This window comes from Ammospiza caudacuta, chromosome 10 (assembly GCF_027887145.1).
Source record: "Ammospiza caudacuta isolate bAmmCau1 chromosome 10, bAmmCau1.pri, whole genome shotgun sequence".
NCBI classification, from domain to species: domain Eukaryota; kingdom Metazoa; phylum Chordata; class Aves; order Passeriformes; family Passerellidae; genus Ammospiza; species Ammospiza caudacuta.
Genome location: NC_080602.1, coordinates 4,428,713 through 4,441,305, shown reverse-complemented (window position 1 = coordinate 4,441,305; position 12,593 = coordinate 4,428,713). Strand labels below are relative to the sequence as shown.

At 56.8% G+C, this 12,593-nt stretch overlaps 1 protein-coding gene across 1 annotated transcript; it reads left to right on the top strand.

Annotated features, from left to right (window-relative positions):
* Window positions 1–789: 789 nt before the first annotated feature.
* Window positions 790–9,484, top strand: LOC131562125 (serine/threonine-protein kinase pim-1-like). The gene is made up of 6 exons (XM_058811697.1): window positions 790–870; window positions 6,985–7,572; window positions 7,696–7,746; window positions 7,944–8,310; window positions 8,953–9,129; window positions 9,378–9,484. Exons 1-6 carry the CDS (start codon window positions 790–792, stop codon window positions 9,482–9,484), a joined length of 1,371 nt encoding a protein of 456 aa, XP_058667680.1.
* Window positions 9,485–12,593: the final 3,109 nt, after the last annotated feature.

The window sequence follows — 12,593 nt, the reverse complement described above, 5'->3', positions numbered from 1 at the left end:
AGCCCCGAACCGGCCCCAGCTGACCCCAAACCCCACCCGGGAGGGAGCCCAAGGTGCCACCCGCACGCCCCAAATCCCAGCTGTGCACCCCAAACCCCACCGAGACCCCGCACGGTTGGATTGGGTTTTGTTCCATTTTACTGGATTTTCTCTCTCCCGCACCCGCCCGGGGCCAGCAAGGGAGAGCCCCAGGGCCGGCCCGGGCACGGGGACGGGTGAGAGCCGTGAACGGCCGGGCGGGATCGGGGCAAAGAACCGGGCACGGCCGGGCGGGATCGGGGCAAAGAACGGGGCACGGCCGGGCGGGATCGGGGTAAAGAACCGGGCACGGCCGGGCGGGATCGGGGTAAAGAACCGGGCACGGCCGGGCGGGATCGGGGAAAAGAACCGGGCACGGCCGGGCGGGATCGGGGTAAAGAACCGGGCACGGCCGGGCGGGATCGGGGTAAAGAACCGGGCACGGCCGGGCGGGATCGGGGAAAAGAACCGGGCACGGCCGGGCGGGATCGGGGTAAAGAACCGGGCACGGCCGGGCGGGATCGGGGAAAAGAACCGGGCACGGCCAGGCGGGATCGTGGAAAAGAACCGGGCACGGCCGGGCGGGATCGGGGTAAAGAACCGGGCACAGCCGGGCGGGATCGGGGAAAAGAACGGGGCACGGCCGGGCGCGACCGGGGTAAAGAACTGGACACGGCCGGGCGGGATCGGGGAAAAGAACCGGGCACGGCCGGGTGGGATCGGGGAAAAGAACCGGGCACGGCCGGGCGGGATCGGGGAAAAGAACCGGGCATGGCCAGGCGGGATCGGGGTAAAGAACTGGACACGGCCGGGGATCCCCGGAAGGAATATCGGGGGGGAATCCGAGACACGGTGGGGAAACATTGGGGGAAAAATGGGGAAAATTAGGAAAACACGACCCCAGTTAGGGTTAGGGTTGGGGTTGTTGTTGGGGTTGGGGTTAGGGTTCGTTTTGAATTAATGTCTTTTGATTCTGTCTTTAAGTTTTTATGAGGTTTTTTTTTTTAATTCTAGCTATTTTATTTTGATGATGAAAAATAGTAAATAAATAAACACAATTGAAAAAACCAAAAGGAGAAAGTGAGACCAGGACCTGCTAGCCTAGAGATTATGGGAGTGCAGCTCACTCAATGTGCCAGTGTCTCACCACATCCTTTCCTCATTGGGCCTCTCCTATTCCTCTTTGGCCATGTTTTCTTTGTGTCATCTGTGCTGCTCTTTGTTACTTGGCATTACAACGGGGCCACACATTGACACGTTTGGGGGACAATGGATCCAAAAGATCCTGTCTAGTCAAAGGTTTTCTACCTAGGTGTGTTCTGTGCTCACCAAAGGCCTGAGCAAAGAAACCAAGAGAAGTGTGCCCAAATCCCAAAGCTTTGCTCCTTTGCAATCTCCCACTGATCTGGCTCACAGGTGTCTTCAATCACAATTCCATAGGTAAGAAGAGGTCATGTATTTCACTGGGAAATGATGCACTGCTTTGGCAAAGTTCACCTGTATGTATATTTATCCGGGACAGCAGTGCAGCTGTGTTGTTTGCACCTTGTTTGCAGAAGATCATTTGGGATCTCCTTTTTGTATCTCCTGCAGAAAGGGAGCTCTTAATTATACCACGCTACCTAAACCACATTGGGACGCAGCTCTGTAGTGGTTCACAGTGAAGCAGACGGCCTGCTGTGTCACTGCCAGCCCTGCTGAGCCTGCGAGGGACTGTAGTGTATCCCATGCCTGTTTTGCCTCCAAGCAGAGCTTGGTTTTCCTTATTAGTGTGGAGTAAATACAAGAGTAATAAAATGGGCAATTAAACTGGCCACTTTGGAGGATATGCTCATGCTTTGGCATGTCAGTCCTGTACCTCATGCACCCAAGGCTTGTTACTCATCATGAAATATTTTAACAAAAAACCTCCGCTCTCATGTTACATCTGAATAAAACTGCATCAGATCATCAAGAATTCTGCTGTCAGGAACAAGACAAGAGCCTTCCGACACTCACTTGCAGCTGTCCCGGATTGCTGCAGCCCTTTGTGCAAAGCTGCTGCAGACAGAGTGTTTGGAGTTGGTTTGGGCCTTTATGAAAGATCTGTGGAGCAGTGTGCAGGGCTCTCCTGGCAGGAAACTGTTTGTCCAAGCCCAGGGACACGGTGCCGGCAGGAGCGGAGCGGCCCCGCTCCCAGCCCGAGAGTCTGTGGGCTGAGCCACGCCGGGGAGACAAGGCAGCGAGGGGCTCCAGCCCAGCTGCTTCACTGCCCTGCCCGCTCCATGGAGCTCTGCCGTGGGAGAAAGCCGACACCGGATGAGTCCCCGAGCTTCCATCAGCTGCTGGAACTGCTCCGTGACAGCTCCTGTTCTTCCGAGAGAGACCCCGGCGCCTTCTTGGAACGCGTGTCATGGGGGATTCTGTTTGATAATAAACTGTTGGGGGTTTTCCACTTTCATCTATCAGTAATAATTTCCTATTGCTGGAAAGGGATTGTTGGCACACTTTAGAGGAGACGACTTATTGCACGGTATCCTGTTTGAAGTTGTCTGAAACTGTGTGAGACAGATGGCTTCACACAGGAGCATCCCCAAGGCTGCTGAGGGGAAGGCACAGAGGAAGACAAACCCAGTATTTCTGAGGGAACTCCTTGACACAAACCCAACCTGAGTTGTCAAACAGCAGACCTGATGTTTCGAGACATGGGCCACAGGGGAAACCTTTCAGTGTGTTTGGTCCAGGCTGGGCTATGCTCGAGGCAAAGGTGTGTCAGTGTGTTGGATAATACTCTTTTCTTGACCTAGAGATGGGGCAACTGAGAGGTGTTTTAAAAACTTTTATTCCATTTTCAGTCTCATGAGAAGGGTGAGACAATACAGATGTTATCATTCACGCCATCACAATCAGAAGCCAACTACTTCCTAAATATTTTACATTATAAGTGTTTCTTGGTCTTTCAGCCTTTTGCCATGCCATGTTGTAGATGCGTTAAAGCCAATTATTTAAAAATACCCCTTGTGGGTCCCACTACAATGCATCTTTCATAGCTCTGTTTTTCCAAAGTCTTATTTGCAAGGCCATCTTTAGAAATATTTTTCTAGCTCCATTACTCTATCAACAATATCTGTCCTATTCCATGGAAAATTTTAAGTTAGCATTCCTTGTCTCAAGATTTATATACAGATTCATATTTTGTGGGCCTTCTATTAGGCTCTAAAAACTTTCTACAAATCCATTTCCCACATCAGTGCACTTGGCTCCTTCTCTCCTCGTTGTGCCTGGCAAGCACAGGAGCCCAGAGCTCCTGCAGAACCCATCCCAGCACTCAGTGGGAGCAAACTTGTGTCCAGTCCTCACCCGGAGCTGCGGTGCCCAGCATTCCACCACTCTGGAATGAGGAACTGTTCCTGCTCTTTCAGAAGGAGCTAAGGAGCTTTGGCCTTCAGATCAATTGTCTGCAGGCTCCTGCAGTGCCTGGTGCTGCTCCCTTGCCAGCGGCACCCCAGGCCAGGGGGGCACATCTGGGCTGCTGTGTCTGGCTCTGGGGCTCCCTGTTCTGGGCAGTGAGGAGGAGCTGCAGAGGCTCTGCAGGACTGACAGGATGGGCTTTGGGGCTGGCAGGAGAAGCTGAGGGACCTGGGCTGCTGGAGCTTCTGAACAGGAGGCCCAGGGCTCATCCTGCAACTGCTCCAAGGGTGGTTTCAGAGAATCTCAGAATCAGCAAGGGTGGAACAGGCCATGGAGATCATCAAGTCCAACCTGTGCCCTGACACTGCCTTGTCTCCTCTGGGCCTCCTCTCCTCCAGGATAAACAACCCCAGCAGCTCCCTCAGCCGCTCCTCACAGCTCTTGTGCTCCAGATCCCCCCCCCAACCCCCCGCCTTGTTGCCCTTCTCTGGACACGCTCCAGCCCCTCCATGTCCTTCCAAAATTGGGGGGTCCAGAAATGCAAACAGCACTCGAGGTGCTGCCCAAGCAGTGCTGAGCACAGGGGAAGAATCCCTGCCCTGCTCCTGCTGGCCACACCATTCCTGAGCCAGGCCAGGAGCCATTGGCCTCCTTGGCCACCTGGGCACACTGCTGGCTCATGTCCAGCCTGCTGTCCATCAGTGCCCCCAGGTCCCTTTCTGCCTGGCTGCTCTCCAGCCCCTCTGGCACCTTGCTAAAGGAGGGAGGCAGGGAGGGAACGGGTCCAGATCCAGTCCTTCCTGAAATGTGGTGTTTGCTGGCACTGCCAGTTCCCAGATCTTGATATTTCCCTATTCTGGTACAGCCCAAGTCCAGCAACTTGCTGGCAAAGAAATCCAAAACCAAGCAAAGACCTGGTACCTACAGCAACCCGATCTCGGGTTTGCTGACACCACCAGTACCCAGATCAGGAATTTTTCAGATGCCTGCACAGCCTAATTCCAGCAGTTTGCTGGCATAGAAAATTAGCATCTGGAAATTTCTCAGTGCCAGCAAAACCTAAATGCAGCAATTTTCTGGCAAAGAAAGCCAGAACCCAGCAGCTTCCCGGTGCTGCCACCAGCACCACCCAGATCTGGTGTTTGCTGCACAAGCGCCCCGATCTTGAAATTTCCCTGTCCTGGCACAGCCCAAGTCCAGCAATTTGCTGGCACAGAAAGCCAAAATCCGGCAATTTCCTGATGCCAATACAGGTGCCCAGACCTGGTGTTTGCTGCCACTGCCAGTGCTCACATCTGGATATTTCCCTGTTCTGGCAGAGCCAAGTCCAGCAATTTTCTGGTCAAGAAAGCCAAAATGTGGCAATTCCCTGCTACTGTCATTGGCAATGCCAAGATCCGGTGTTTGCTGGCACCACCAGTGCCCAGATACGGGAATAGCCCGGTGCCAGCACAGCCCAAGTCTAGTGATTTCTGGCAAAGAAAGCCAAAACCTTGCAAATACCTGGTACCTACAGCAACCCAGTCTTGTGTTTGCTGACACCACAAGTGCCCAGATCCAGAATTTTTCAGGTTCCTGCACAGCATAATTCCAGCAATATGCTGGCACTGAAAGTTAGCATTTGGCAATTTCCTGGTGCTGGCACATTCCCTACCCAGATCTGGTGTGCGCTGGCACTGCCAGTGCCCACATCTGGCAATTTCCCTCTTCTGGCACCACCCATGTCCAGAATTTGTTGGCAAAGTAAGCTAAAACCTGTCAATTTCCCCTTGCCAGCACTGCACAATCTGGAGTTTGCTGGCCGCAGGATCCCAAGAAATAAGGAAGGAAAGAAGGAAGACAAAGAGGAAGGCATCCAGATACAGTCCTGCCTGGAGCCTGGAGCCTGAAATGGGCTGTTTGCTGCCACTGCCAGTGCCCAGATCTGGAAATTTCCCAATTCTGGCACAGCCCAAGTGCAGCAATTTGCTGGCACAGAAATCCAAAACCTGTGGCAGCTTCCTCTTACTGGCTCTGGCACCACCCACATCTTGCGTTTCATGTAACCAGAACCCAGATTTGGAAATTTCTCAGTGCCAGCAGAGCACAAATCCAGCAGATTTCTATCACTGGCAACGACGTCACCTAGATCTGGTGTTTGCTGGCAACGCCAGTGCCCAGATCTGAAAACTTCCTAGTGCTGGCACAGCCCAAGTCCAGCGATTTGCTGGCACAGACAGCCAAAATTTGGAAATCTGCAGGTTCTGGCTCCAGCACCATCCAGCTCTGGTGTTAGCTGAGACCACCAGTGCTCAGACTTGGAAACTTCCTGATGCCTTCACAGCCCATGTCTAGCAATTGTTTTTTAGCTAGCTGGGGCAGGGAAGTTCCTTGGACTGTGACTTTCTTTTTTCTTGGAACTGTTTACACCTGCTCTGGACTGAAAACCCAGAAAAACACCGGCAGCAGCAGCTCACACCTGTGGCCCCCCGAGCTCTGGGACACTGCATTCCAGCACCAGAGGGACTTAGAAGAGACCGAGTGAGCCAACTACAACCCACAAAAAGGACCTTCTGAATTTGCCATCTCTTCAGCACTGTCCGAGGTTTTATTTAATATTATTCATTTTTCATGCTTGTGAATACTTTACTTGTTAAACAAACTGGGGTTTTTAACTTTTCTCAAGGGAAGTCTTTTCCTGAACTAGTCGGGGAGGGGACGCTTGAACTTGCTTTCTAGATGAACCCCTTTTGGAGATTTCCTCCCAAAATTTGCCCTAAACCAGAACAGTCACAATGAAAACTTCACATGTAGCATAATTTCCTGATGGAAAATCTTGCAACAGAAACTTGACCTCGTTCTCCATGAGAGGTTCTTGGGGAGAGCAGACAGGAGGAGATTCCTGGAAAACTGAAACAGCTTTCCAGAAGTAAAATAAAAATGAAAGAAACAATCTAAGATGTTTTCCCTTATCTATTTCTATGCTCCCCTTTTTCATGTTGCATCCCAGTAATTCCAGATGCATCTCATCTCTAAGATCGATGACGTAGTGATTTTTAGACACTAAAATACCATGAGCCACACACAGTTTTCCTTCCCCTGTTTTTACTGCAAAGCAACACTGGAGATGTAAGTGCAGTGCTGGGCTCAGGTAGGAATCCTACCCCAAGGGAAGTGTCCCGACAGTGTTTGCCCCTCAGCAAGGACAATGCCCAGCAGCGAGCGAGGGGATCGCTGTGCCAGCGTGCAGGAGTCAGGGCTCTGCATTTGGGCTCAAGGCTGCAAAGTTCCCGTGTTTGGGCAGACGGAGGGGCTGTCCCCGGGGCGCGCGGGGCTCGAACGTGGGGCTCGTGGGGCGAGCGGGGAACGGACACGGGGACGAACGGCCCCGGTGCTTCAGTTGCAGCGGCGGCAGCGGCGGCAGCAGCAGCGGCGACAGCAGCAGCAGCAAACAGATAGTTTTAAGCACTCTTTCTATTTCTCTTTTTCTTTCTCTTCTTCTTTCTCTTTCTCTCCCTTTCCCGCTGTCGGGCACCCTTCTCTCGGGGTCCCTTGTCCGGCGTCCCTCTCCTCTCCCCTCCTCCCTCCCCCCTGCAGGGCCGGGCCATGCCCCCGGCCCGCCCCCGGCCCCGGGCGGGGCTGCCCCGTGCCCGGCCCCGGCCGTCCCGCCGCGGTCTCGCCTCCACCCGGCTCTGGGTGTACTGGCGGTGGCGCTGCTGGGCGGGCATCAGTGCCTGGGGCTGGGGCGGCATCGCCGCCCTTCGGCTCCGCCTGGCCCGAGCCCGGCCCCCGACCCGACCTCGGCCCCGGCCCCGGCCACAGCCCCGGCGCCGGCCCCGGCCCCGGCTTCTCCCGGGGCCCGCGGAGCACACACGCGGCGCGGCCGCTCCCGCCGCCTCCACTGCGGCTTCCCCGGCCCGAGCTCCGCCGCTCGGCAGCGCGGCCGCCGGCCCCGAGCCTCCCGTGCCGCGTTCCCGGGAGCGAACGCCCGGGCATGGCCGGCCCGGGGCGGGTGAGGGGCGCTCGGGGGCCGTTGCTGGACCCGGGCCGAGCTCTGACAGCCGCGTCCCGCCCGCAGGGACGGCGCAGGAGGCCCTGCAGGAGCGGCACCGGCTGGGATCGCTGCTGGGACGCGGCGGCTTCGGCAGAGTCTTCGCGGCCACGAGGCTCTCGGACGGCGCCCCGGTGAGCGGCGGGGCCGGCGGCGGGCGCAGGAGGAGGGGATGCAGGAGGAGGAGGGCGGAGAGCGGAGGATGGGGCTCGCAGTGCGGGCAGCGAGCTCACCCCGCTGCTGCCCTTGGCTTGCAGGTGGCCATCAAAAGGGTGCCACGGAACCGCGTCCGGCACTGGGGCGAGCTGGTGAGTGAGCGGGGCCAGCAGCCGGGACTGCCGGCCGGGGATGAGCCGGGGCCCGGCACGGTGGGAGCCGCCAGGACGCCCCGAGGGAGAGCGGGCGTGGGGCCAGCGCAGGGCGCAGAGCATCCCGGGCTGGCTGAGGGCTTCCCCAGGCCCGGCACGGCATCGGCCCCACTGACGGCGTCGTGCTCCTTCCGCAGCCCGACGGCACCAGCGCACCCCTGGAGGTTGTGCTGCTGACCAAGGTGTCTACTGGCTTCCCCGGTGTGGTCCAGCTGCTGGAGTGGCTCGAGCTCCCCAACTGCATCGTGATGGTGCTGGAGCGGCCAGAGCAGTGTCAGGACCTGCAGCGTTTCATTCGGGCACGGCGGTTCCTGCCCGAGGAGGAGGCGCGGGAGCTGTTCCGCCAGGTGCTGGAGGCCGTGCGGCACTGCACCAGCTGCGGGGTCCTGCACAGGGACATCAAGCCAGAGAACATCCTGGTTGACCTGGACACCGGGCAGGCCAAACTGATTGACTTTGGCTGTGGCACCTACCTGCAGGACACAGTCTACACTCACTTTGCAGGTGAGCCTACACAGGGCTGTGCTCCCGCTGCTGACATCTCATGCCCCAACATCTCCCAGCCCAAGCTGGCTGTGGCAGCGGGGATTCTCCCTTTTGCTGCCAGTCAGGGCACTGAATCTTCAGCTGAGTTGCTTTAGAGCAGGGCTGGGTGGGCAGCCATCTTCCAGCCCTGCTGGCAGCCTTTGCCAGCCACTCTGCCCAGGACTGGGGCTTGGCTGGGGCAGCCAGCCCGACCAAACCCCCCGTGGGTGGGGGTAGCAGAGAGGGAGGGCGGAACCTGTGCCCCAGCCACTTTGGTGTGCAGATGAGAGGAAGGGCTTGGACTGCTCCACTCGCCCTGTTTCCCTTGGCTTCATAATATTTTTGGGGCAATGCAGGCAGGGAGGATATGGGCAGGTTTTTTCCCCAGCATGGAGTGGGTTTTTCCTTTGCATGTCATGGTTGAGCCTAGCCAGGGCTGCCCTCTTCCAGCACCAGAGGCTTCTTTTCCAACCCTAACTTTGTGCACAAGTCCCAGGTGCTGGCGAGAGGGCAGTGGTCACCCTGGGTGCCCCTGATGCAGCCCCCGCAGGTGCAGGGATGCTGGGGCCAGGCTCTGGGAGCAGCAGCATCCCCCTGATGAACTCCATCTGTATTCCATAGGAACACTGTCGTACAGCCCCCCGGAATGGAACGACTTTGGCTGGTACCATGGCGAGGCAGCAACGGTCTGGTCCCTGGGCATCCTGCTGCACCAGATGGTCTGCGGGGAGCACCCTTTCAGGAGGGGCCAGAACCTCAGCTGGGGCCAGCTCCCGCTGCCACAACGGCTCTCTCAAGGTGGATCCTCTTGTCTGGGCACGGGGGGAATGCCAGTGCTGGGAGCCAGCAGCGGGGTCGTGGGCATCCCGCTCTGGCAGCTGCTGAGGAGGTGGCACATGTCCTGCTCTCCTCCAAAACAGGGAATTGATGGGAAAGTTTAGGCCCAGCTCTGAGCACATCCAGCATGGCCTGGGAATGGGAATAGTGGGGCAAAGCAGACAGGAGCCTTCTCTGGCTGACCTTCAGTTTCTGCTTTTTCTCCCCAGAGTGCAAAGACCTGATCAGGTGGTGTTTATCCGTGAACTCCTTGGACAGACCCACACTGGAAGACCTGTTCTGTGATCCTTGGATGTGGGATATTCCTCTGCCATAGAAGAAGGGAGAGAGCCACAGGCACACTTTGATCCAGAGCCCTGGTAAGTTCCTACTCCACATGTGCCTTGGCAGTCAGAAGAAAAGGAACCCAGAGTTTTTTGTGCTGCCAGTGTCACAGCACCGGGGTCATGGGATGGGAACACGCAGCCCTTGTGCTGGAGCTGAGCTGCTCTGCCCAGCACTGGTGGCCGCCATCCCAGCTGGTTTTGCTTGTCCTGGTTCCCTGACAGCTGGGGCCCTGGGCAGAGCCCTGAGAGCCTGGTCTGCCCCCAGGGAAGGAGAAGGAGCCCCTGGAGAAGCTGTACCGGGTGGGGATGATGCTGCTGCTGCTGCTGCTGGAGACAGCAAGGGTGACATCAGTAATGACAAGCTCTTCTCAGCCTGGCCACGGGAGGCTGAAGGTGATGGACTTTGATTCTGGCACCTTCTTCAAAGCCAAACTCCACAGGGAATTTGCAGGTGAGTCCCCACCCAGGGAAATTCTGCCAGATTTGGGCATTGCCCAGCATGGCGGGGAACCAAAGGCTCCCCCTTTGCTGGGGCAGATGCAACTCATTCTTCAGTGGCTGCCCAGCTGCTTTTGGCAGGGCTGGGAGGATGGGCTGGGGTGGGTACGAAATGGGAGTGGGCTCCTGGCCCTGCCAACAGCCCCAGCACCCACCGTGCCCCGGGCTGGGGCTGGGGCAGCGAGCCCGACACAAACAAACCCCCATGGTGGGAGCAGAGGTGGGACTCCAGAACCTGTGCACAGCTGCTTTGCTGTGCAGGCAAGGAAGGGCTGGGCTGCTCCACTGCCCTTGTTTGCTTTGGGGTCACCGTGATTTTGGGGGGGCAGTGCAGGGGGAAAGAGAGAAAGTGTGGGTTTCTCACAGCCATGGCTGGGTTTTTCCCTACCATGTAGGGGTTGGGCCTTCCTCAAGGGCCTGACAGAGATAAGAGTTTTTACCGTTTTTCTTTTTTTCCCTTTTTGTCTCTAAACTCTTTTCAATAATGTGTTGTTTGTTATTCCAGAGGAAGCATTCGAGGTGGTCCAGTGTGGATGGGGAAGTGTTTGGGAGCAGCTGTGGGGTGGATGGGCCGTGCCCTTGAAGAAGGCTGAGGCCATGGTTTGGGAGCAGCTTTTCTTGCAGCCGTGGCTGGCGTGAGGTGGGTCCCTGTGTGCTTGGCAGGGTGGGATCAGAGCTTTTGGGAGCTGGCAGCGAGCACAGGAGCATCCTGCTCTGGGCAGCTGCTGAGGGCTGGATGTGCCCTGGCTGGCTGCAGGCTGGGCACATGTGCTGCCCTCCTGCTCTGTGCCAAAGGCAGCAGGGATGGGCAGCTCTGGGCACAGCTCTGGGCACAGCCAGCATGGCCTGGGCACCGCAGGCCTTGGCACAAGGGCACAGGAGCCCTCAGCTGACGGGCGGTTTCTGCTTTCTCTCCTTGCAGCCGGGCTCTGCGGCTGCTGAGGCTGCTCTGGGCTCTGCCAGGGCTCAGCTGGGCTCAGCCCTGGGCCCAGCTGGGCTGGCTCTGCCCTCACATTGCTCTGACAGCTCTGCATCAGACGAGCCCGTTGTGAGCACAGAGCCTGAGCTTTCTGCTTTGGCAGGTGAGTGAGACTCTGCTGCAGGCCCAGAGATTGCAGCTGGGGACACACATCCAACTGGCAAGGACCCAAACTCTCCACAGTCCCAGCTGAACGCCTGGATCTGCACAGGGTGTTTTGTCTGTCCCATTCTTCCTTCTTTATTGGCTGGAATTGTGCAATTGCACTTTGTTCCTCCTCTAGCAGTGCCACGAGTGGGCCAAAGCTGGCGAGTGGGCCGTGCTCCTGAGGCAGTGCAGTCTGGAGCTGGTGGATGGAGAATTGCCCTTCTGCACTTCCAAACCAGAGCAAAAATCCGTAAGTGGGACTTTGTGACTCTAAGAAACTCCTGGCAGTTTCAAAGGGAATGTGCAGCTCATTTGCAGGGTGAGAAGGAAGGTCATCTTCTAAAGGATTTGGGCTTTGACAGAGTTTCCATTCCCAGTCCTGCTTGGAGCTGGAAGGGCACAAAGCAATTTCCTCTTGCTTCGAGCACAATTTCAAATACCAGTGTTGGGAAAAAAGCCCAAAATCTTTTAAGAGGCTGCTGAGGTCAGTAAGATGGATCCATGCCATCAGCACATTTACAATGTAAAGAACTGAGTTCTCTTCTGAAAAAGATCATTTACCTCTTAATGCAAAGAATGTATCTTTGCATTTATGTTTTGGTTTTTTCACTAACATTGTGTTATGTTTTTTCACTAACACTTGGATTTTATTCTTATCTTTTACAATTTACCTATTTTTTTCCTTTTTCCTTTTTTTTCCCTCTAAATCGAAAACATGTCCTATAAAAGGAATGTCCTTTGCTCCTGGTTCCCATGTGGAGCAGCTCCCTTCCTGCTGGCTGAGCTGCTCAGGCAGAGCCCGGCAGCTCCTGGCCCTGCAGGGCTGAGGCTTTTCCCCGTTGCTGGGCACAGACTGATGGAGCAGCACTGCTGAACTCGGGCACACAGAGGCACCAGCAGCAGCTGCCTTTGGCCACCTGGGGCTCCAAGGCCCAAACTCTGAGCAGCCAGGGCTGGAAGAGACTGGCAGCATCTGATCCCTGACTCTGGGCAGACAGGGCTGCACAAATGACCCCACAGCAGCAGCAGCAGCACATGGAGCTGACTTTGAGCACAGCCCCTGCCCCTCTTCCCTCCCGTGTGCAGCGGTGTCACAGCAGCCTGAGGCACCTGGGAGCCCCCAGGGCCAGCAGGGACTGGAGATGGCAGCCCTGGGCTCCTGGAGGCTGTGCAAGGAACGGAGCTGGGCACTCCCTGTCCATGGGGAGCTTCCAGATGGAAAAGGCTGCTGTGCCCAGGCAGCTGCAAGGGCACAGAAAGGAGGCTCTGGAGCACTGGATCTGTGCCAGTGCCACAGTCCTGGGCAGCAGCCAGCGAGCCCTGGGGGAACAGAGGGCACAGCAAGAGGGACAGAAGCAGGCAAGGGCAGAGACTGGAGAGAGCCAGGCCTGGGAGCAGGAGCAGCTGCTCCATTGCACTCTTGGAGAAAGCTCTTGGCTGGTTCAAAGCGCTGAAAGGTGTGAAGGGCAGAGGAG

Bases quoted from the DNA above. Each gene is read 5' to 3' on its own strand.
- LOC131562125 (XM_058811697.1), top strand. From the start codon at position 790: ATGGCCAGGCGGGATCGGGGTAAAGAACTGGACACGGCCGGGGATCCC. The intron at 8,311-8,952 runs GTGAGCCTACAC...TGTATTCCATAG, and splicing joins AGTCTACACTCACTTTGCAG to GAACACTGTCGTACAGCCCC. The intron at 9,130-9,377 runs GTGGATCCTCTT...TTTTCTCCCCAG, and splicing joins GCCACAACGGCTCTCTCAAG to AGTGCAAAGACCTGATCAGG.